General features: G+C 33.7%; 2 protein-coding genes across 2 annotated transcripts in view; one reads left to right on the top strand and one right to left on the bottom strand.

The window, feature by feature from the left end:
- The window catches only part of LOC149422704 (uncharacterized), a 307515-nt gene that overhangs the window by 93608 nt on the left and 186976 nt on the right, over window positions 1-26931 (bottom strand). The gene's annotated exons all lie outside the window — the stretch shown is intronic.
- LOC149422705 (uncharacterized) lies at window positions 9978-14364 on the top strand. The gene is made up of 2 exons (XM_089633917.1): window positions 9978-10917; window positions 12548-14364. Exons 1-2 carry the CDS (start codon window positions 9978-9980, stop codon window positions 12634-12636), a joined length of 1029 nt encoding a protein of 342 aa, XP_089490043.1. The 3' UTR covers window positions 12637-14364.

Below are 26931 nucleotides of genomic sequence, written 5' to 3' on the forward strand. Positions count from 1 at the left end.
TAACCTGTAATCATAAATGATGCGTTTGCTTGAATAGGTATATATTGAGTTTATAGTTTTTCACTGATCCATTTATGTAGGTATGTTTTACATTTTTAACGGTGAATGGTTTTGTTTTGTAATGTTTTATCAAATAAAATTGTAAAAAATAAGGTATTTTTAATAACTTCAAATTGTTAAAAATAAGGTATTTTTAAAGTATTGAAATCCAATCTTGAAATAAATATTTTTTTATTGTAGCCTGAGAATTCCCCGTTTTTGATAAACAATATTTATGAGAGATCTGGAAACGGTATTTATAAACTCGTAATAGGATACATATGAGAAACCGGAGAATTTCTCTCTTTTTCTTAGTAATGACGGCCCCCATGGTCAAATGGTTGAGATTCTGGGTCGCGGGTTCAAAATCCCAGCAAGCGCAAATTAATTAAATAATTATGTGATATTTCATAAATAATTCATAAAATATAATGCATTTAATATAATATATTTTCCGCACGGCCAAGGATGGGAAATGCGTTCAGTATTGCCCTGAACAAAAACCACCATTTAGAATAGAAACGTCATCATACTAGGAGGCTATCTCTTTTATGGTGACCATTTATAGGGATTGATTAAATAAACTGAAAATTGCAAAATTATAATAGAAAATAGAAAAAGACATTCGTAATATAAAACATAATTTTAATATAATTTTAAAATATCTTACACACATAATATCGTAGTAAAATGAAGAAATTTACAAAAAGACAAAAAACACACCTCAAAATATTATATTTTTACAAAAATACACCTCAACATTTTGGAAACACATAAGGTAGGTACCTACTTTATAATAAATGAGTTTTATGAAACAAACATTAGATATTAGCAAAAATGATTACACATATAGTATAATGAACATACCTATTACTGGTAAACAAGACATGTCGATCATCCAGTTGATTGGTCAGACATCTCTAAATACAAAGTTTTGAGATAATGAGGAAAGCAATTTTCGAATGCTCGCCATAAACCAAATATTATTTACATGTGTCTGTATTTTATAAATTAAATATGCTATAAAAAAATAACACCGGGAAGTATAACGGTTCGGTACATTAGTACGACATTTTTAAATTTTCTACAAATAACCCAGAAAACATATCTTTTGTTTGTTTTTTCATTTTACATATAACTGTATACTCAACTCAAATTCCGATTCTTCGGAGATGTCTGACTAATCAACTGGACGATCGTTATATTTACATATTATACACAAATCGCGTGATGAAAATCACAACTTGAAATGTAAGATATTTACTCTTTATCGTATTATTACAAAGAATTTTTTTTCTTGAGCCAGTGGAATGTTACATATACACACGGCACGAGTTCCCAAAATTGAAGATGAAATAAACGAAAATTATAACCTAGCTAGAAGACAATAACTTTTTAAATAAAAATTCACAATTTAGAAAAACACACACAACACGATGAAAGTTAAACCCAAACAACATGGAATAAAATCAGCATTATTAAATAGCGAATAATTCTGTCAGTTATTAATTTTGGTACATACATATCCCAAACTTTAATTTATTGGTAAATCGAATAAATATACTCCAGAATAAATTGTATGAAAAAATGAAATGCAAAGTGATTACCAAGAAATAATCTAATCTAAAATTGGGATCATATTTATAAAAGAAGACAAAACAAAAACAAGCTGACGTTAACAACACAATTTTTGCGTAATTTGATGGAAAAACATAAAATATAATGTTATAAGAAGGTACAGTAACTATTGGATATGATGTCCGGTTTTTGACAACATTTCACTTGTAAGATATTATAGCGTAATGACTCCTGGATATATACTTATTGCACAAGACTGCAAAAGTGAACTAGATGTTCTGGAAAACATTGTAAAATTGATATCAAGTTATCAATAAACAATCGCATAAATTAACAATTTCCAAATGACCACTATGCTTTGAGCAATTGAAACCTTTATACATAAATTTAAATGGAAAATGAGAAAAGTGCACCACGTCTAAAACAGTAGAGGGACTTCTTATAAAAAAGTGATAAACAGAGAAATGATTAAAAGCACAAAAGATATGGTCGAAAAATGTTTGTTTTCTTATAGAAAAATATGTTGTTCATTTACCAAATGTTAAAAACTATAATATTAATATGAAATAAACAAAACGGATTTTTATGCAAAATATTTTCCAACGTGATCATTTTAAAAATGAAACAATTCGACTGAGAATACACCAAGATAACACAAACAACCAGTACACTAATTGAGTTTGTGTAATCAAATGAACGTGAACAAATTCTAAAATACTAGACAAACCTAAAATTACAGATCATGGCACCATTAGTATAGTGATGACTTGAAAAAGAAACAGCAAAAATACTAGAAAAAGTGAATAATAGAAGAAATTTCTAAAGGTCGGATATGCTTATTACAAAAATGACAGATTGTTTGTTAATTTTAAAGTTCTATGAAATTTCTATTCAAGTTCTGTTATGATATCAGTATAGGCCAGGTACTTCACAGAACTGAAATAATATCGGAACTTGAATAGAACTTTCGCAGAACCTGAAAATTAACATCAAAATTTGATGAATTGTTTAAAATCTGTCAAAAGATCCGTCCTAAGCAACTTTTATTATTTTAACAACATTCATTATTGGCATTGTCCTTGATAGTTTTACAGTTAGTACAAAAATTTTCTTGGACCCTGTGCAGAACACAAATAGATTTCCTGCAAGTATAACAACACAGCTTAGTTTTTCTATCAATGTTGCGCGGGCAAAGATAACACCGTCTTCGTATTGCCTTGGTAGGTAAAACTTGTACTTCATTTAATACAATATCGTCGCTTGTGCTCGGCATAACTTTTTCAAATAATTCAAAGCCGTATTGCTGCGCTTTGTGAAATTTTACACCGCTTTCTTTTCTACTTTTAATGTTGTTTTTCACTAAGTCCATGGCCAACTCCCTGATAAAGATTTTTCGTCTGCTTCGGTCATTTGAATGCCATTCTGGATATTTAGTGATCCAAATAACATAAGCATTCAAGGCAGCCATATCTAAAATCTCCATGAAAATACGAAATGGCCACCTTCTTGTCGACCTAACGCAGGATTTGTTTCATTCCCTTGTCATTTTGTCCCCGGTGTCTACAGCCCCCTTTGTTGAGTTGTAATGTAATATTATATCTGGCTTTTTTGACTCTGACGCTGATGAAATTTTGTCGTCGTGGAATTCGGTTGAAAGAAGAGCCACTGCACTCTTCTTTTTCGGCACATAAGAAACAATTGTAAGTGAATCGGTAAAACCAAAAAGGCTTGTATGTAATTCCCTTTGCGGAGAAGGTAAAAATTCTTTTGGAATTTCTCTTTTATTCGACCTCAATGTACCAGTCAGCGTCAAATTATCATCCAATAATTTATTGGCAAGAGGTATTGACGTGACAAAGTTGTCTGTCGTAACACCTCTTCCAGAACCGTAATATGGTGCTACTAAGTCAGTTACGACTCGTAACCCCTGATTTACTTCTCGGGCATTGCCAATTTTGCCCGTGTATACTTGAGTATTTAAAATATAGGCTGTTTTGGCATCAGCTGCCACCCATATTTTAATTGCGTATCGTCCAGGTTTGCTTTTCATGTATACACGGAAAGGACATGATCCCCGGTACGTCGCCAAACGTTCGTCTACGGTGATGTGGGAATCCGGGGAGTAATTTCTAGTGCAAGCTGCGTTAAATTTTTCATAAATTGATTTTATCGCCTCCAGTTTTGTCCCACTTTGTGCGATTCTTTCGTGCCTAGTCACTCTATCATCAAATCGTAGAGTACTAAATAAGAATGCAAATCTATCTCTAGACATAGCTGCTGTATAAAAAAATTGCCTAAATAGATCATTCGTTGTCCACAACTCTTTCAACTGCATCTTTCTGCAACGGTTTCTCCCAGCAGCAAGCAATATGCCGATAAAGGATTTAATTTCATCCGTAGAAATTGATGCATCATCGGCTGTGCCCTTGTTTTCCCTCACACAAAAACGTTGGGTTTCAGTAACTATTTCTTTGAGAATATCGTCAGTAATAAACAATGAAAATGCGTCTCCAATAGATGAAATATTTTTGCTTTCATTTGTCAGGCCAGGACGAGAGTAAACAATATTGTGTTGCCTACTACGGGATTGTGTCGGAGGAACGGAACTCCACTTAAATCCAGATTTGGAAGTAAAAGATTTTTCTTCCGTTTCATCAGTAATCTTTTCGGCATCTTCGTCAGAGGTGTCGGATTCACTTTCAGAAGAACTTTCAAAAGAAACATGATCTTCAATGTCCGATGTGTTTTGAATGTTTTCAAATTCAAAATCACTGTTTGACTCATCACTACCAGAGTCTTTCTCTAATAACGCTCGCACCTGCTCAGCGTTTAAAAATTTTTTGGGCATTTTTTTAGAATTGTGTAAATTTAAAAAGTAAGTAGGTAAACTTGATATCGTAACTGAATCTGCAATCAGAGCCTGCAATCTGTAATCAGAAAAAAGTAATTATGTAGCATCAACCCACTTACTTTTCAATAATAACTAACTAAATATCTAATCATCACGTCGTTTCCCGCAGGGGTACCTAGGCAGAGAGGACAGACCGCCAAAAACTCGGTCTTGGTACACACTCTTTGCCTCATTCACATTCATATATATATGAGACGATATATGAATATATATATACAGTCAAACTTGGTTATAGCGAGCACAAAAAACTAAATTTTCTCCTTAGAGCGATTACTCGTTTTATCCAAAATAGGTTTTCTAAAAGTCGTAAGTACCTACCTACCTGCCCCTACTATTAATATATGTGTAGTGTATTAGAAAACAACACTTTTATTCATAAAATTTATAATCAATGATTGTTTTTAATTTTTCGTTTTCCCGCTCCACAATTCCTTTCTCAAAACAATCAACACATTATAACTACCTTCACCTGGTTCGAGGCTTCCAAGAAAAATAACATTAAATTGCCAGTCGTAATATAATCAATAGCATGGGCATATTGTAATTTTACTCATTGCACTTACATCAGCCTTGCATTCTTTGCAGATTTCCACATTTCTCATACGATCAAATATGGTTTTACCACACATACTCCTCAGGGATCTCATATCAACAGCATTCAGTCTACTTTCATCATCATCATCTGCCAGTTCCATGCCTCACTGCCATACATCAGGGTAGGTACAAGCATTCCACTGTGGACTACTAGCTTCGCTTCTTTAGACAGCTTTTTGTTGGCGCCAACGGAATTCAGTCCTCCATTAATGGAGTTACCTGCATTTACCCATCTTTCAATATCTCTATCAGCCTTCCCATATTCTCAAAATATCTCAAATCGAAAATTTATGCATCCAAAAAATAACCATGGGTGCCTTCCGTTGATTATGTGTTTACATTTTTATGTTTTTAATGATCTATCAAATAACGAAGATAAAATAAAATAAATAACAAAAACATCTTGAAATTATTATTTCACATAAAGAAAAGAATTAAATGATACCTTTTTGTTAATTATAATTAATGTAAGACTAAATTTAACGCTTCTTGAGGTGAATTTTCACAAAAACGGCGCTATTTAAATCATATGGTCATATTCTAATGCGTGAAAAACTAGTAGGTACTATTAGTACTACTAGTAGTACGATTATTCTATAAATTGTATGGTTTGAGCAATGGAATACATAATGTTTACATGAAAATAAATTTAGAATTAATATAATAATTTTTATCATAAAATAAAAGAATATGGGAACCAAATGAACATTTTGAGTAAAAACGCAAAAACAAGCTGCAATAATATGCAGTTATAATAATAATACACCGAGAAATTTTGACACTGATACCATCAATAAAAGCAAACTATTAAAATGCAATATTTTAATATTGTGGAGAATAAATAATGTTTATGAATGTAAGTAAGTCCAAAGTCATGGTATTTGAAAGAGAGAGTATGAAAACAGTGTGCAATATATTTGTGAATGATGAATACTTGGAGCAAGTGGATGAGTTTGTGTATTTGGGAAGTATGTTTACGAGAGATGGGAAGGCTGATAGGGATATTGAAAGAAGGGTGAATGCAGGTAACTCCATAAATGGTGGGTTAAATGCCGTAGGCGCCAACAAAAAGCTGTCCAAAGAAGCAAAGCTGGCAGTCCACAATGGAGTGCTGGTACCTACCCTGATGTATGGCAGTGAAGCATGGAACTGGCAGAGGAAGGATGAAAGTAGGCTGAATGCTGTAGAGATGAGATCCCTGAGGCGTACGTGTGGTAAAACCATGTATGATCGTGTGAGTAATGTGGATATCCGCAAAGAATGCAAGGCTGATGTGAGCGTAATGAGTAAAATTAAGAAAGGGACCCTCAGATGGTTTGGGCATGTAGAGCGAATGAATGAAGAAAGGAGCGTAAGGAGAATATATGACGCAAGTGTGAATGGTGTAAGAAGTAGGGGACGCCCGAGGAAGACATGGCACGATCAAGTGAATCAGATACTTGAGTCGGGTCATGTCAAGAGTCAGAAAAATAGAAGAGTATGTATGAGACGATGTATGAATGTGCATGAGGCAAAGAGTGTGTGCCAAGACCGAGTTGTTTGGCGGTCCGTCCTCTCTGCCTACCCCTGCGGGGAAACGGCGTGATGGTTAGTTAGTTAGTTAGTTAGTTAGTTAACACCCCTGAAACATATACTTTTATACGCCATTGCATAAGATAAATGTACTTACCAATCTGAAGACGCCCGTAGCACTGTGAAACTGGTCCGTTCCCAAAGAGAATTATTTAACACCAAAACACAAGTTAGCAATAACCGAAAACACTATTTATTCGCTGCAGTCTTCAATCATACTGTACTTTAAACTTTTGAGCAAGTTCTATCTTCCAAATTCCAACAAATTTTAAAAAATAATTGTCTCTTTCTGGTCTATTTGTATTTCATACGACAAACAGAGACGGATGCAATTTTAATTGTGTTCCTAAAATGTGTTGCTCATAGAATGTATAAGGACACCTGCGCCGGATGTTACCCAGACGAAATGGTCTGGGACCGCCAAGTGAATATCTTAGTATTTCAAAAGGACATATGAGAAGCGCTGTATCACCGATTCGGATTAAGTCCTTTCCATTAATAACTAAGAAATTACTTACTATCCCTTAAAAATTGTTCAGTTACCGCCTCTCCCATTTCAATTCCGGTCAATCATTAAGTAAAGCAAAATGGTAAAGTGATAATAAGAATACTAGCGTGACTCAATTATAACGGTATAGCCCTTTTTATTACAATGCAAAATTTATCTTTCGGCTACCGGCTTCGGCAGGATCTTCGTCCAGTTCGTGGAAACGATTATAAAGTCCCGCCCCGTAAAAAATATTCTATCAGATTTAGATGTAATTTATTTAATATCTTAAAAAGTAGTAATGCGATATAATTTTTTTAAATGCAGATCGATGGCATCCTCAATTGGGGTTGTTGTGAGACTGAAGATATTGTGAACCTCGAAGGAGATGAGGAAGTTGGGAGAGTACTTGGCTCTTCAGATCTGGTTGCCAAACACTAATTGTAAAATACTACAAATTAATTTTAGTAAAATTTATTTGAGCCCGCGACCTTCGGATTGCTAGTCGATAGCCTGTTCAATTTTGCAGGCTACCGACATCTGTAGTCTAGAAATTTGAAGTTACTACGTTTAACCAAAATGGTGTGAGTCCTTGCTTAGAAAATAGTGTCAATTTGGTCGGTATAGCAGGTTTCATTTTTACTCCTAGACATCACAATGACAAGTGTTTTATTTACATGTAGTGGGTTTTGAAGTCTTTAAAAAGGCTCGCATTATGTGTTTTTTCGTTCTTTTCTCAACAATAACTCGATAATAAACAAGCTCATAAGTCAGAGCGATCGTAGCAGTGTTATTCGCACAGTTTCTTCATAAATATTATACCTGTTTTCAATAGTTTGAAATAAATGTAAAGTGGTGTCAAGAAAACCAGTATTTATTCAAAAAGGATCATCCCCAATTTTTAACATTTGATCCTTCAACCGGATTACGATCAGGAGATTGTATGTAAAAAAAAACAAAGAACCAGCAGCCAAAAGGATACAAAATTGATTGAAACTGGAAATCATTAAGGAAAGTGGACCACATCGCAAATCTGAGATAAGTATTCAGTGCTTTCCTTCCTATCATCCATTTTATGTTTATTCAGGTCTCATGTAATTTAAACGAGATTAATCTTAAATAGAGTCAATATTATAAATAAAATCACTACCCACTTGAAAATAAGAATATAATATTATTGAATAGTGTTCTCAAATAGTATTGTCAAGATTGTCGTGGTATTCTTTCAAACGGGTGTTTGCTAAAATAAAATAATTGTCAACCGATATTAACAAAATATAATTAAAAATGGAAAATATGAAGTCATTAATAAACAAACGCGGCGTAATCAAAGGAAAACTAACCCGATTCGCGGATTCCTTAAATGCATTGTCGGTAAATGAAATTAAATTAAGATATGAGCGGGTGAAATCATTGTTAGATGAATTCGAAGCAGTTCAACAGAAAATTGAAATGTTACCGGATTCAGACGAAATTGAAAATTATAGTCAACGAGAAGCTTTCGAAAACCAATATTTCTCAGTTTTGGCAACGGCCAAAGGCGCGATCGAATCCGTCGATCAAAGTAAGGTGGAAATTAAACTACCCAACCTCCAATTACGGGAATTTCATGGCGATCAGAAAAATTGGGTTAATTTCGTCGAAACCTTCAAGACTTTAGTCCATAGCAATAGTAATTTAAGCAACGTACAAAAATTCTTTTATTTGCAATCAACTTTAAAGGGAAACGCATTAAAGATAATTGCTAATCTAGAAATTTCTGAATTAAATTACATTTCCGCTTGGGAATTATTAAATGAACGTTATGCAAATTTAAGAACTACCGTTCATAAACACATCCAAGCTCTATTTTCATTAAAAGACATGAAACAAGAAGAGCCTGTAGCATTGAGGTATCTAATTGATGAAACAAACGTTAGTTTAAAGGCATTACAAAATATCGGGGTCAAGGTAGATCAATGGGATCCATTGGTTATTTATATAATATCAAATAAATTAGACACAGCTACCCGAAAAAATTGGGAACAATATATATTACAAGACGAATTACCGACGTTAAAGGAATTCTTAAAATGTTTATCTGCTAGAGCCCAAGTATTGGAACTGATGAACGCTTCTGAGAAAAAATTTTCTAGCTTACATAAAACACAACTAGGCAACAATAATTGCAAAAAAGATTCATCAGTATTTTTAGCGGTAAAGGCTAACAACTGCATTTATTGTAACGAGAAAGGTCACCATATTTATTATTGTAAAAAATTTCTGAAATTAAAATTACATGAGAGGATTGATGCTACGAAATCAATCCAAGCTTGTTTTAAATGTTTAAAGGTGGGTCACCAGGCACAGAGTTGCAAGGCAACCTTTTCTTGCAGGCGTTGTGGCAAAGATAATCACAACACCTTACTACACAATGAGGTACCTCTGCGGGAGGCCTCCAATATGGATGCTGATAACGAGGTTTCAGTATCGAATTTTTCTGCATCGGATAAAGCAGAAAAAATAATATTATTGTCAACTGCCAACATAGGAGTTGTGGGTAGTAACAATAAAATTTTTAAAGCCCGCATTCTGATTGATTCAGGGGCCCAGTCAAATTTTATGAGAGCAGAATTTGCTAATAAATTAAATTTACCATGTGAATTGATAAACAAACCCGTTTCTGGGATCCATAATAACATCACTCACATAAAAAAGAGAATTTCAGTGGAGATGAATTCGCTTCATACTGATTATAAAAGTGAAATATCATGTCTGATTTTACAGGAGATTACAACAAATTTACCACAAGTGACAATGGCGAAAAAAGACTTCAAGTTACCACGAGGATTGGAGCTAGCTGACCCGAACTTCAATATAGCTGCACCCATCGACATCCTGTTGGGCGCGGAGAGCTTTTGGGAAATCCTAACCAACGATAGATTGAAACTCGAATCGGGACCAACACTTCAACGTACGCAACTGGGATGGATCATATCAGGACCAATCCACATGTACCCAAAGCAAAGGCCTGTATCAGATTGTTGTAATTTATCTATAAATAAAATAAGTCACCAAATAGAAAAATTTTGGAAATTGGAGGAGATTAATCCCACTAAGATTCTAAATCATGAAGAAAAGGCTTGTGAAGCCAGTTTTGCTAGTACTCATACTAGACAAGACGACGGTAGATACGTAGTAAGTTTACCGCGTCGAGCATGCATTGATCAGCTGGGAAGTTCATTGCTCACTGCTGAAAAAAGATTTAAAAATATAGAAAGAAAATTTGTGTCAAATCCCGAATTGAAGACACAATATATACAATTCATGCGTGAATATGAGGAATTAGGTCATATGGAGGTGTGTGACCAGTCAAAGGGGGATCGTGAATCCTATTTTTTACCTCATCACGCTGTAATAAAAGAATCAAGCACTACTACTAAAGTGAGGGTCGTTTTTGACGGCTCCGCCAAAACTTCAAATGGAATTTCTCTCAATGACGCCTTGATGACAGGACCTGTTATACAAAAGGACTTATACACCCAACTATTGCATTTCAGGAAACATCAAGTAGTACTGACGGCTGACATCGAGAAGATGTACCGCCAGATTAATGTGTGTGAAGCGGACCGTGACCTGCAGAAGATAGTGTGGCGCGAGTCGCCGCAGGAGGTGCTCAAGCATTACCGTCTGAAGACAGTCACATATGGTCTGGGGCCTTCCTCTTTCTTAGCCACTAGAAGTCTACGGCAAATTGGTATGGATAACAATATAAATTTTCCTAGAGCTAGTCAGGTCATAGAAAATGACTTCTATATGGATGACTTGTTAACCGGAGGAGATGACATGGAATCCTGTAGAGAGTTAAAAGAGCAATTAATCAACATCTTTTTGTCTGCGGGGATGACCTTGAGGAAATGGAGGTCCAATGTCTTGGAGTTGTCAGCCGAGTCGGGCCAAGCTAAGATTGCCGAATCAGGCAATTCTGAAAAAATTATTACTGACAATCCAAAGACTGAGAAAATATTAGGATTAATATGGAATAATGAATCTGATTATTTTTCTTATGTAATAATGAAACCATCAAGTCGAACCGAGAGTAAAAGACAGATATTATCTTGCATCGCATCAACCTTCGATCCATTAGGTCTTCTAGGACCGATTATAGTTGTAGCCAAATTGATAATGCAGAAGTTATGGCAGTCTAAAGCAGCGTGGGATGATCCATTGCCTAATGAAATATTAGCACCCTGGAGGTCCTACCTTCAAGAATTAATTCAACTAAATGTGTTGAAAATACCAAGAAAAATTATTTGCAGGCAATCTACATATCTACAACTACACGGTTTTTGCGACTCATCTGAGAAAGCTTACGGAGCCTGCGTTTACATGGTGTCAGTGGACCATGTCGGTAAGCGGCATTCACATTTAATAACGTCCAAATCAAGAGTGGCGCCATTGAAGTGTATTTCCCTGCCCAAGTTGGAGCTTTGTAGTGCTGTGCTACTGGCTAAATTAATTAAAAACGTAAAACAAGCGTTAAATATAGTGGAGATCGACACACATTATTGGTGTGACTCCATGATAACGTTGTGCTGGCTGAAAGGTCAACCTACGAGATGGGCTACTTTCGTTGCAAACCGAGTAGCCGAAATACAAGAACTTAGTGATCCAGATCTATGGAGACATGTATCATCAGCCGACAATGCAGCAGATATACTTTCAAGAGGAACCACTACAGATAAATTGATAAATTCTGCAATATGGTGGAATGGACCAAGTTGGTTGACCGAGGGAGTCAACGCTTGGCCTATATCAAATATTTCGTGTTCAAACCCTCCTGAACTCAAAGGCAAAAATATTCTATTATCCACAGATATTCAAGAATGGGAGATATTTGAAAAATTCTCATCATTTATTAAATTGAAAAGAGTTACTGCGTATGTATTGCGATTTGTCAATAACTGCAGAAGTGTTAAGGGTAAAATTTCAGACAATTTAAGTGTGGCTGAATTGGAATCAGGCTTGAAATGTCTATTGAGATCAGCTCAAATACACGCCTTTCAAAAGGAATTGAAAGAATTAAAAAACCATGGCATCGTCAACAAGAAAAGTAATTTAAAATCTCTTAATCCCTTCTTACATGATGGTCTAATATATGTAGGCGGTAGGTTGAATTTGGCTACACATTTATCTTACCAACAAAAACACCCAGTTATCTTGCCGGCTAAACATAAGCTAACTGAATTGATAATACGTCACTACCATTATGTAAACCTACACGCAGGACCTCAAGCTTTGTTAGCTAAAATACGATTAAAATTTTGGCCCATCTTTGGTAAAAATACTATTAAAAAGATATTACATAAATGTGTTGTATGTTTTAGATGTCGTCCCCGAACCGGTCATCAAATCATGGGAAATTTGCCACCCGAAAGAATTACGCCGAGTCGTCCTTTCGCTATCACCGGAATAGATTACGCCGGACCAATTCTAATTAAAAGTGGGACGCTGAGGAAGGCTTCCCTCGCAAAATCGTATTTATGTATCTTTATTTGCTTCTCAACCAAGGCCGTTCACTTGGAATTAGTTTCGGATTTATCTAGCAATGCTTTTTTGAACAGTTTAAAAAGGTTTATATCCCGTAGGGGACAACCTGAAAAGATCTTTTCCGACAATGCTAGTAATTTTAAAGGAGCTAGCAGCAGACTCAAAGAGCTGTACACCAGCTTGAGGGAAAACAACGACAATATTCAAAATTATTTAGTGAACAGAGGTATTGAGTGGAAGTTCATAACCCCTCGAGCCCCTAATCAGGGAGGTTTGTGGGAAGCAGCAGTAAAATCAGCAAAATTCCATTTATATAGAATCACTAACAATTCTTCATTAACATTTGAACTCTTATATACCTTAATTTGTCAGATTGAGGCCTGTTTGAACTCCCGTCCATTAACTTCCTTATCCGACGACATCCATGATTACCAACCTCTTACCCCAAACCATTTCCTTATAGGCACTGAATCCTGTATCATTCCTGAGAGAGACGTCCGGGCGATACCGGACAACAGACTAACTCAATATCAGAGGATCAGTTCGCTAATTCAATCTTTTTGGTCTAGATGGAAGCAAGATTACCTGATGGAACTACAAAAGAGAACTAAATGGCAGACCAGCACTCAACGGGCACTGCAAAAAGACGATCTGGTGATTTTAAAGGAAGATCATTTACCTCCACCTTTATGGAAAATGGCCCGAATTCTGCATACACACCCTGGAGCGGATGGAGTAGTACGAGTTGTTACCCTAAAAACACCTCAAGGAGTCTTTGTGAGGCCCATCACAAAGATATGTCTGATGCCCCTGGATTCAGACACTAAACCTGTAATTGACGTCCCGGACCTTACCAAGGATTGATTATGTACATTACACTATGATGCTTATCTTCTCGACTCCACCTTGGATGGATCAAGCAGAAGACCTGAGAAGAAAGAAGAAAAAAAAGGAACAATAATTGTGTTGTGTTCAGTGTGAACTATATTATTTGTGTTATTGAACTATTTAAATATGTAAAAATTAGTATGCAGACGTGTGTAATTTAGTCATTTTTGAATTTTTTTTGGTTATTTAATAGGATTAATAATTTTCTAGTTATTTTTAGTTAATTAATAGAGTAATTCAACAGCATTTATACAGTTAAATTTATAAGTTTACCAGTAGGGCATAAAAAAAAAGGGGAGTTTTATTTTGTTAATTTCTGCTATTTTGAATTATTTTGTTAGTATTTTTGTGGTATATTTAGATTAAGAATTTTTAGTTTATTCTGTTTGGTTTATAGTTTATTTTTAAATAGATTATCATTCAAAATTTTAGTGCAATTTTTGAATCCCGCCCCCTGGCAATATGTTCAATTTTGCAGGCTACCGACATCTGTAGTCTAGAAATTTGAAGTTACTACGTTTAACCAAAATGGTGTGAGTCCTTGCTTAGAAAATAGTGTCAATTTGGTCGGTATAGCAGGTTTCATTTTTACTCCTAGACATCACAATGACAAGTGTTTTATTTACATGTAGTGGGTTTTGAAGTCTTTAAAAAGGCTCGCATTATGTGTTTTTTCGTTCTTTTCTCAACAATAACTCGATAATAAACAAGCTCATAAGTCAGAGCGATCGTAGCAGTGTTATTCGCACAGTTTCTTCATAAATATTATACCTGTTTTCAATAGTTTGAAATAAATGTAAAGTGGTGTCAAGAAAACCAGTATTTATTCAAAACCCCTTACCCCTCGATAACGGAGGCCGTCATTTAGGAACGTTTTAAATTATGTTTTACATTTGAAAGTAGACGTTTATTACAATTTGGGAGGAGGGTATGTGCACCGCCGCCCCGGGAACCATTTATTGGATAACCTACACTTCTGCCATAGGTCTCCCCAAGTTGTTGGATATGTTTGGTGACTTATCAGGTGTGCCCGAGTTTATGGGGTGAGGTATGTGAGGGGCTTGGCGGCGGATGCGCCTGCCTAATAACTGCGAGGTGGGCCGGATCGATTAGTCCTCTTTCAACGCATGGCCTTGCAACGCAGTAGGAGAGTTGGATTCTTATGTATATCACTCAATCACACTGAACCCCAGATTACTACCCACCCATCATACCTATTTACTTCCCAGAACCCACTCTCCTTCCTTTCCTTCAAAATTCCCCCAACACAGCATTCACAAAGATGACATAGGCCCTGAGGGTTACGATTTTCCTCAGGGCCTCCTGAGTGGATATGTTGTAAAAAATATAAGAAATAAACAACAATCTCGCTAAACGTTGACGGTGACCTATGGTAGGGGTGTTGGTTATCTAATAAATGGTTCCCGGGGCGGCGGTACACATAATTGTAATAGTTCTCGAGGGCTCTGATGTACAGACATTATGGCTCCTGTTGATTGACGAACATATACTAAAACATCGTTGGTTGGAATCGTAGCTTGAAATGACTTTAGCCATGTTTAGTAATAAACAAATTAGAATAGATTTTTTAGCAATCATAATTTAAAATTTGTAAAATTTAATTCTCACCAATCTAATCGCCGCAATTTTAATAGGCACATATTATGGATATTACGCTTTGTTTCAACTTAATCATTACAAGAAACTTACGTCGGGAGAGATGGTAAAAGATACATTAAAATAAAATTTTATTCAATCAAAGTTCAAAATTTCTCTTATAAAATGACCCAGACAAACCTCACCCTATGAACCCGAGCACCCCTGCTAAGTCACGAAACGTAGTAAATGATGTATTAAATTTACAATTTTTGTTTAATCAAGTTCAAAAGATTTTTTTAGCATGGATTTGACGTTTGCGAAAGTTCCATTTCAATATAAATACTCGTGAGGCAGTCTATCCTCTGTAAGTATAAAGTCATTTTCATAGAATATGGATGTACTAACAGGATCTAAAAAGTACGACAACGCGCGCGAAATTGGCGGTTAAGTTACAACGCATGCAAGCCGTCAAGTTTGTCAGAAATATATGGATCAACAAAATAAATCGTGTAAAATGTATATGCGACCGAAAAATGGGCGTGGCTTACAGCTAAATCTCGATGACACAAGTTGATCTGTAGGGATTTACATATGTATGCCAGCTTGGGTAATGGATCAACATATCCGGGGTGGATCAACAAATGCAAACGGATCAACAAATACCTGGCGTACCGTCGCGCGAGATCAACATAGTACGAGAGGGGATAAATATATATATATATATATATATATATATATATATATATATATATATATATTATATATATATAATATAAGTAATTAATAAACATACACACGAAGAAACTGCCCGTTCTCATGAAGCTCATCAACCGTGAACGGGTGTTCCGCTCGTGCCCGCCGAGTTTTATGCACATTGGATCAATACTGCTAGCTCCATTGAAATACGTGTAGAACAGACTGGATTGTCAATCAGACGGACCGCCCTCATTTGCTTAGAATCAAGTGGATTTAGATGTTCGTACACTGCTAAATACTGACTATTTAGTTATTGATTTAAAAGTAAAGATTTCTAAGTACCTTATATACTTATATAAGAGCTTACGTTAGTTGAGAGTCGTTTGGAATACTGCCAAAATAATATCAGAGAAGCTTCAGAAAAAGGCTATAAAGCCTAAGCTATAATGCATAAGCATAGATTATTATTATTTTCAATGGTTGAAGCGCAGAGGTGACTTTGCCAATCCAATACGTTATTAATCTGAGAGTTTGTACTTTTTTATAAAACACTAGCTGATGTGTACCTGTCGTTGCTCGGGGTTATGAATGGTTAGGAGTAAAGTTTTGAGGTTGTTAATTCTATTGTACCCGAAAACTGGGTGTAGTTTTAAGGTAGAAATAATATTTTTCTAATGAATTAAAAAGTTTACTGTTTATATGTTTTTATTTCACTTGATTGTGCCATGACTTCTACGGGATTTCCCGATTTCCAGTATTTACTACTGTATATCATATTGTTACTATTAAAAAATACATTATATCGAATTTTAATCGACTCCGCATATCGTCACGGTGCAGAGATAATGTGCTATGTCGTCCCCGACTTTTCTACCATTCAAACTATTCTCTAAGCACTCGTGATACTAATAAGAAAATACTTTGAAATTTTCAGCAAAATCGGTTCAGTAGTTTTTGATTCTAAAGGGTACAAACAGAGAAACATGCATTTTAATATATTTAATAAAGATTCAATCTTTCTTTTTAATTTTTTTTAAAGAGCTATTGGTAAAGAGTGATACAAAAATGTTAAAAGAGCTATCGTTAAAAGTGATACAAAATGTTAATAAAGCTATCGGTAATGAGGTTTAAATTATTCAAGAGCTCACAACATGTTTTTAATAGAAATATTATCTTTGTTTTAAAAATAAAGACAGTAATATTAAAGGCAGAGTTGTTAGATTTTCTCAGAATTTGGGAAGAATTTTATTTGGTAAATATAATATCTTATTTCGAATCTTGAAAATTCGCCTAAAATAAACAACCTAAGAATAATGAATACAAACTTTTTAATGAAGATCGTATTTTGGCAAGATTATAATTTTATCAGGCTTGGGGAAAACCAAGCCCTGAAGCAATAGGTTGCTTATCTTTATTTTTTAAAGAAAATGTGTTTTTTTTTTATGAAAAGTAAAAAAAATACAAAATAAGAAATCGCGATAAATGTTGACACACTATAAAAAGGTTTATATATAAAGGAAAGAGTATGTTTGAAGCAGGGGGCGGGTTGGGTGGATTTCATTTGAATACAAATCTACAATTTAATTTAAACGAGAGGAAGGCTTCTGTGTATATGAGATTTCGAAAAGAGGGGAAAGTCGCTGTATATATGAGATTCGAAAAACTACCCCCATTCTTTTTTCCTCTCTCCGAATTTTGATACCAATAAAAGAAGTTTTGAGCAGTTGGCGTTCAAAATTAGAGGAAACGTCTTTCAAAATAGGAATAAAATTAGTGTTCGAAAAATTGATTTGGAAAAAAAAGATTTAAAAAAAAACTGTACGTAAATCCCGGGCTACTCCGGGCTATTATAATTACATTTATACGACCAATTTTACGTTTCAAATGAAAACACTTAGGACGGGTTGTTTCGGAGAATCTGAACAATTCATCAAATTTCAACGTTCATTTTCAAGTGCTGTGAAAGATTTTTTCAAGTTTTGTCAAGCAACTAGCCTACAATGATATAAAAACAGAACTTGAATAAGTCTTTCACAGAACCCGAAAATGAACGTTGAAATTTGATGAATTGTTAAAATTCTCCGAAACAACCCGTCCTTAGAAATTCAAAAAATCAGTGTCACGTCTGTCAAAAACTAAATAATACAAATATACACATTTTAAATGTAGAAATATGAATTCATAAAATTAAAACAATTTTCTGATTAAATGTAGTAAGTATGTTGATCTTATCATATCTGAATTATACGAATTATTCTCCATACAATCAGTTCCAATTTTGAAAAGCATAAATTCACGCAGAAATATTTTACATTCACGCACCGACAATCGAAATGAGTAGGTTTGCTGATATCAAAATGAATTTCCATCTCTAATTAAGTCCCAAGGGGGGAAAATAATAGAATAACAGAATAAACACTGAATGAATAAAACAGCAAAAATATTTTTTTTTCTGAAAATGAAAGCACCAATTTGAAATGAAATTTCGTTTAAGTGTTTTGTGTGTTTTGCGACAAAGCAGACGCCATTTTTTCTCTTGTTTTTAGAGTCTTTCCTTCGCTACCTTATCGAATATCCTAATCGGATTTATTCCCGTCCTACCTCGATGATAAATAAAACAGGCTTTTCCTGAAAGTTTTATTTTCAGATAACCAGCTCGCACGGGGCGAGGAGAACGTGGCATACTTACCTAGGCTGGTAAATACTTATGACCTTATTTTCTGTGCCTACATTAAAATTTATTTATTTATTTATTTATTATTTATTAACGCCGATTATAGCGGCTTTTACAAAAAAATAACATTTGTTATACATATTAATACAGAATATACATAGATAAAAAAAATATAAATATAAAATACATAAAAGAGAACAATAGAAATAGTTATTATAAATACAATACAACAATTGTTTATATATTTATATATATATATATATATATATATATATATATATATATATATATATATGTGGGAAGCATAGAATGAGGACAGTTTTTCGAGCGCGCCCATACTTCGGGGACATTTGTATAGTTTGGGGACAGGCCCAAAGTATCTGTCCCCAAACTAACACTTTGCATTATATACGCAACGCATAGATTGAAGCCAATTTTAAAATTATGCAGAAGGCATGCTTTGAGCCATACATTACTAAAATATCCATAGATGCCACTATCGTATCGTTCTCAGATTTTTGAAATTTTCTATTGTGAATTTTCGAATTAGCAAAGGCTCGGTACCTATTTACCTAACTTATGTTTGTATTCTTTTTCGCTTGCTTTTGTCAGAGAATGTCGTATTTTTAAACCCGGTGTCCGCAAATATTTTTTTTATTTAATTGTTAGTATTATTTTTTCTCATTAGATAGTAATAAAATTAACATGCTTATAATATATGCTCGTACATAATATGATGGTGTATTAAAAACTGATTTTAAAATAATCTAATAAAATAATTACACATATAACGTTTGTGTAAACATACACAAAAAAATACTTTCATAATTTTTAATCATATTACAGATACATGTATTTTCAAAATAAATTTATTTTCATACTTTGACAATGTGGGCTTCACTACCCATACTGAGTTTTATACTTTTTATTTTTATGTTTTTTTTTCTTGTTACCTATTCAAAAGTATAAATGTATGTAAAATAATAATGAGAAGTACATACTTCCTACTCTCATGTAACGTGAATAATGCAATAATAATATAACTATAAAAAAAGAATTCAGAAATCGCGGGTTCAAATTACGGCGTGCAATATGCATAATTTCACAATATTTATTAGTTTAAAATAATACGTTAATAACTATATCGTATATTTGCGGCATGTTGAAGAATGAAATGGGTACTTTCAGTATCGCCATGTTACGTGAATAATGCAATATTTTAAATAGCTACAAAATAGTTGTTCATTGTTTCGCCGTTGAGATTGAGATTACGATCCTTGGCTACGAATTCGGAGGTCGCGGGTTCAAATTAGGGCGTGCGCAAGTAAATTTTATTTGATAAATTTCTATAATTTCACAATATTTATTAGTTTTAAATAATTCTTTAGTACTTACCTATATGGTATATTTGCGGCAAGTTCAAGAATGGTAGATAGGTACTTTCAGTATCGCCATGTTACATGAATAATGCAATATTTTAAATAACTACAAAATAGTTGTTAATTTTTTCGCCGTTGAGATTGAGATTACGATCCTTGACTACGAATTAGGAGGTCGCGGGTTCAAATTAGGGCGTGCGCAAGTAAATTTTATTTGATAAATTTGTATAATTTCACAATACTTATTAGTTTTAAATTATTCCTTCGTACCTATATGGTATATTTGCGGCAAGTTCAAGAATGGTAGATAGGTACTTTCAGAATCGCCATGTTACGTGAATAATGCAATATTTTAAAAAACTACAAAATAATTGTTCATTGTTTCGCCGTTGAGATTGAGATTACGATCCTTGGCTACGAATTCGGAGGTCGCGGGTTCAAATTACGGCGTGCGCAAGAAAAAATATTTGGTAAATAGGTGTAATTAACAGTTTATTAAGTTGACTTAATACGTTGGTACATATACTATAGTATATTTCCGGCACTTTCACTTTGCACAGGCACTTTCGGAACATTTGTAAATGTGTACTTTCAGTGTCGCCAGGCGGTTAGGAGCAGACTCTTGAGTGATTTTTTTGAATACCGCCTATCTTTCACAAAAACAGCGCAATATAAATAAAATGATCCATATTTTATTACTATGATGCGCTCCGCTCAGACTTGTTTTTAACATTAATATCACATAGGAGGCCCCGAGGAAAATATTTTCTCTTATGGTATATGACATCTTTGGGGATACTGTATGAAGGGTCTTTTGGATGAGAGGAAGGATTGAACAAGGCACTGGAAGAGACCCATGTTGTAGGAGGGAGGAAACACAGAGGCCGGCAAATCGTCCCACAGCCGAGCTGTTGAACTCAAGAACCAGTCGTAGGTACCGAAGAGATCAATGATGCTGGTTCTTCAGAGCATCTTTCATTGTAATACCGGTAGATCAATAAGAGCACACATACTTCACGGCTGTTCTCTAAAGATAGTTTTCTGCACAGGGAAAAGGGTCTTTTCAATTATTTTAAGGCTCTTGGCTATTTGGCTAGCGATTTGTACAACAGTGGGGCCCACGTAATATTTTTTTAAACAGAGACAAACATACCCAGGTGACCAATAACCTGACAATCTTTAAATATATCCCACTACTATCACAGTAAGCGGAAAATGTTGCTTGTGTCATGATGGAGTACTTAGCCAGCCGAGGAATTGAATTCACTAAGCCTGGGTGGGACCCATACCTAAAGGGTAATTATTACATATATAGATAGATCTGTTTTAATAAGAAGCAGATACTTTGTGTTTTGACATTATGATTAAAAATATAATAGTGCTAGATCTGAATAGTCAGGTACTTCTTTACCTTACTCTTTCTCATTTCCTTCCCCTCCCCGTACCAGGTACTAGTAAACGTTCGTAACATAACTACATTCCTACAAATTGTCGTAAAATATATAATCTAAATCATGAAACAATCGGACCATGAGATATGCACCTATCAATAGGTACCTACTTATGGTAATATAATATTATCATTTCTATAATTTGGTAAAAATGTCCGTTCCCGAATTTGTTTAGCATGAACTTGTAACTACATGTCCCAACCAAATATGTAGATACATGTGGATAGGTACTTACAGCCAGCCGTAGCGATCACGCGCCGAAGACGTGTTATAGGATGGTTCACATATAAACCTAGCTTACAAATAATAAAAATGTATGCATTTATTTGAGACCGAACCAGAACCCAACATGTAGGAGTAGGTACCTACAACAATCATACTACGAGCTGATTTCTTTTGGGAACTTTCAAACATACTTTCAAAAATTCTAATTTTAGCCACATAAAGATCGCGAGGGAATTGAACCCTTTTAATTTCAGGACTTACATTAAAATAAATTTAAAATGTTATCTTTTTTCCTTTCTCACATAACTTGAATGCCATGGTGAAGTTTCGATAAATAAAAAAAAGATCACTATTTCACCAACAATTATTTCTGGATATATTAAACTTTATTGATATGAAACATCATCTGATTCTATTAAAGTATTTAAAAATAATTCATTGCTTCTTATATCCTATCTACTAACTTTACTTCACCTCCCCGCAGTGTTAGAGCGTATTTTTTGCATTCAGATACGATATAGATTGTGTATTTGTTTGTACGTTTTGGTATTTCTCGAAATTCCCCTATCTTTCTGTACTTTGTTTGTATTTATGGAGTTTGTGTAAGTTGGGGGGTAAATGGAAACATTGTAAGTATAGTTATTGTTATTGTTATGGTCTAAAACATCAACATAACTGTAGATTAGATCAATTTAGATATTAAATCATGACATAACACCCTTACAACATACTACAATCCGCTTCGGAACAAGAATACCCAGTGAGGAGGTCTTTGAATAAAATTCTTTGCCTTGTGTTTTTAATATAGCTATTACTAAAAATATAAAAAATAAAATAATAATGAAATGGATGCGACCACTTTTGGTAATAGGCCTAACCCCGAGGTTCGTAAGAAAGAAAAATATTTTAAATCTTGTTTTATTTAAATTTGGAACAAAAAATAAAATTACTGCTAAACCAGTGCATTTCTGAACATTTTAGATGGATACAGAAAGTGTTCTATTTGGCACTTTTGTTATAATGTTTGAATTTTTATTATTTAGCCATGTAAACCTTTTTTACTGTTAACTTTTCGGCTTCGGCCAAATCTGAACTTGACTCGATGCTAGTTTCTTATTAGATAAAAAATATTTATTTTTTAATTTAAGAAAAGTAAATATTGTGTACTAAAAAATATAAAATGAGGCTTTTATAATAATAATAATAAAAGATATCATAAGAATTTATTTCATAAAAAATTTATTTGTTTCGATTATCTCAATATTTCGTGAAAATTTGTAAATGATTAAAACATTTCCTTAGTAAAAGTTTAGTAAACATTTTTAAATACTAATTAAATAATTAATTTTAACATTAAAATAAATACAGAAAAAATCTAATAAAATTACATCTTGAAGATCTCTTTGTATGTTTGGAAACACCCAGTGCAACAATGCCGATGTAGAGAGGATTGCAAACAAATCCTGGGTTGCAAACTCTTGGGTTTTCTCAACTCAACTCAAGTTTTTTTCTGAATTGGTTATTTTGCGGGAAGAACTTATATTCTGTGTATAGAATGCGGGGGTCTAGACATTTCTCGATTATCCAACAACATTAAAAATAATATTTACAATAATTGTGAGAATGTACTATAATTTGGTTTTCTTTAGCAGTAAATATTCAACGAAATTTCTACTTTTAAAGCCTGAACGAAAGAAAAAAGCCGAAAAAGACTAGATAGTAAAAAAAAACTAATTTCGTAGAATTTTGTTTAATTTTGTTTGTAAAATTATTTTATTTATACATTTGAACTAATATTGTGGGTTTTTAATGCATTTGCATCGGCAACCCTGCACAAAGTATTATGTGCTATTATGCCAACATGGCCTTTTTAGGTTCGTGTTGTGCGTGCACAAAGGTCATTGCCCATAAAACCGGCCCTATAGAAATTTTCCAAATATTATTATTAACTTCTTCAAATTTTGCAAATAAAAATAATAATTAATATTTTTCATTATTATTATTAAAATTACATACCAAATGTAACCTGCGCAGTATGCATATGGTATACGCTCGTCGACGGTCGGCACGCTTCCATGCCATACCTCCATTGCTTCTATTGTATAAATACCTATAAAACAGCTAAATTACACATAAATGGAAACAAGAAAGATAGGCCATGAACCGTTGAAAAGTCGATGAATAGTTTGTGGGTCGTGTCTAGTACTGAGCGTTGACGATAATTCCATCCAACGCCAACTTCGTTATCGTTGACGATTTTCAACTGTTGAAAATAACGCTGACGTTAACGCAACTATAATTGATTATTTGTAATGATTTATTAGCTTAGGTCTGTTTTCAGTGCTTAATTCTCCATACTCGATGAAACCTCATTCATCACATATGTTATTATATTTTTTTAGATAATTTAGTAATTACGGTTTTTAAATTATTTTAATTTAGAAACGGTTCCGTGTTGACCACATTCGCTGGATATATGAGCTCCAAGCAAAGAAAATTCAATCGGGTGCTTGTGCTTTAAATGGCATTTTAGATTGGAAATTGTTGATTTGTGTGAGAGTGCACGTTTACAAACATTACATTTTGCAGTTTTTTCTTTTCATCAGATTATAAATACTTCCACAAATCACTCTGATTATTGTTCGCCATTGATATTTGATATCTATTTAGGAAAACACTTTGACTGTTTAATATTTATCATCAGTTCTAAGTTCAATCACACTACGACACTAGTTTATTATTTATTGTTTATTGTGGTATTTTAAGTAGGTACCTAGTTATCTATGTCCTAATACAATCCTTATATACATATAATTATAGTAACACATTTAAAATTAATTACATATTTTCTTAATTTAATTTTAAATGTTTTTAAGTTTTCTTCTGATTTTATTTCTTCTGGTAGCTCTCCAAATATCTTCAACGCTCCGTACATCAATGACTTTTGACTCTGTGTTTTTTTCCTGAAGGGGAGTCTCAATTCATTTCTTTTCCTCGTCTCATGTGTGTGTTTGTTCTGTAGTTTGTCAATTTTTCTTAGGAATTCACTAGACGTATGGCCATTGATTATCTTGTAGATTAAAAATATGGTATTAAAGTAAATAATTTGTTTAAATGACAAGATATTTAACTCCTTCAACATGTTCTTAATTTTTGTGTATCTATTTTTCTTCAATATGGTTCTCATTGCTCTATTTTGTAGAATTGTCATTTGTTTCATTAAACCGTCGTTGGATAAGAATATGATGCTACTACAGTAATTTATGTGTGGTACAATAATTGCGTTGTACACATTTTTACTGGAAACTGTGTTAAGGAATCTTCTTATTCTTCCCAACAGTGAGATTTTTTAGTTTAGTCATAAAATTTATATCAAACACTTGTATTTTTACTTCCTGAGTAAAACAATTAACAAAAACAGATTGAATAGACGCGCGACAAGCCAGTACAATCAAACTAAACGTATGAGAGATCGAAACGATACTAACAAAAAAACAAACAAAAAATAGATCAAAATCGTATTAGAATCCCTATTAACAGGTTGTTCCCCAGATAATTGATGCATTATGATTATCTCTATGGCTCACACAAGTAATAATAATCCTATAATAAAGTTGAAAGTTGAAACTGTTGGAAGACATTCATTTCGGTGTTGAAAACATTACCCTGTTGAAATATTCAAGACATAGAAGATATATTTTGCTTGTCGTTGATAAATTTGATTGTCCCTTGGCGCTGCGTATCGGCCGTATTGGATGGGAAAATAAAAAAAAGTGCAGTAGGTACGTACATTACCAAAATACCATTTCAAATTACGCATAATATCGTTCACGAAGTGTAATCTCTTGACCCTTTTGATTTAACAAGTCAACACTGTTGAAAACAATAGGTACAAAACGTATATTAATATTTACGATAATTATCAATAGGTTATTTTTTTGCTTGTCGTTGATAAATTTGATTGTCCCTTGGCGATGCGTATCGGCCATATTGGATGGAAAAATAAAAGTAAAACGTCTAGCAGGAGTTACGTAACCAAAAGACCATTTGAAATATCGAGTAATGTTGTTCACGAAGTGCAAACTCTAAATCTTTTTATTTATTAGGCAGTTGAATCGTTGACTGCGTTAAGTAATATTCGCAAGTAGGTATTATATTTCAACTATTGGCGCTAATTATTATCAACAGAGTTGGATGTTGAAACAATAAAACTATTGTTTCCAACGGCTAGTTATATTTTGATACAGTACTAGTCGTGTCGCCAACACAGTTCACCTATACATTTATTTGATGCCAATTGTATCTACGCCCATACATGCCAAACTTAATAACCTGTGCAGTAAGGACCAAGCTCGACGACGGTCGACACACTTCCACGCCATATCTCCATTGCTTCTATGATTAAACCATAAAGGTACATAAAAATATATTTATATATATGTGTGTATATATATGAACGTAAACAAGGAAGATACATGTCATGACCCGTTTTTAGTATGTATGTAGTGACGCCAACATAGTTCACTTACATATTAATTCTATGCAAATCGCATCTTCGCCCCTATATACCAAACTTATAACCTGTGCAGTATAGCCCATACTCGATGACAGTTATTCTAATGTTTCTAATATATATGAATAAAACCATGTAGGTACATATAATAAAGCTAAATTAAACATGGACGGAAATAATGAAGATAGGCCACAAACTGTTTTTTTGTTTGTGTGTAGTGTCGCCAAAATCTAATATGCATTTATAAAAATATTATGTTTATGTTATATTTCTCAGTCAGATATAAAGCATCCTTAGAGTGGTGTACGCAAAATCGGCGCTATAAAAATACTGTTCACAAGAAATGACACAGTAAGTTTTCGAAGCGAAATTACAAACGCTATTAGATACTTTCTAATTCAGCCATCGGAAATATGAGAACGTAAAAGATGTTCCAAGCTCATCTATGATAATTTTTTTGTGAAACCAACTGACACGCAAAATACGCGTGATTATTTTTTGCTACAGAATGCGCTCACGGGCGCACAGTGATTTTATTTTGAAAATTACTGGCCTATACTTTCATGTCTTCATTTTTATGGTTAGTATTATTATTGTTTACAACGCAAATAAAATAAAATAAAAATGATTTGACAGACAAGAAAATAATTTTTATCGCATTTTAAGTAAATAAAAAATATCAAATTTTGTATAAGTAGGTTTACAAAGAGTAATTAATGAAAATATTTGATTAGGAAGCAGATACTTTGTGATGTGACATCATGATTCATAATATAACACTACAAACTCATTATTT

The sequence above is a fragment of the Hesperophylax consimilis genome, chromosome 7 (genome assembly GCF_061612785.1).
Source record: "Hesperophylax consimilis isolate HC1 chromosome 7, BYU_Hcon_1.0, whole genome shotgun sequence".
Taxonomy (NCBI): Eukaryota; Metazoa; Arthropoda; class Insecta; order Trichoptera; family Limnephilidae; genus Hesperophylax; species Hesperophylax consimilis.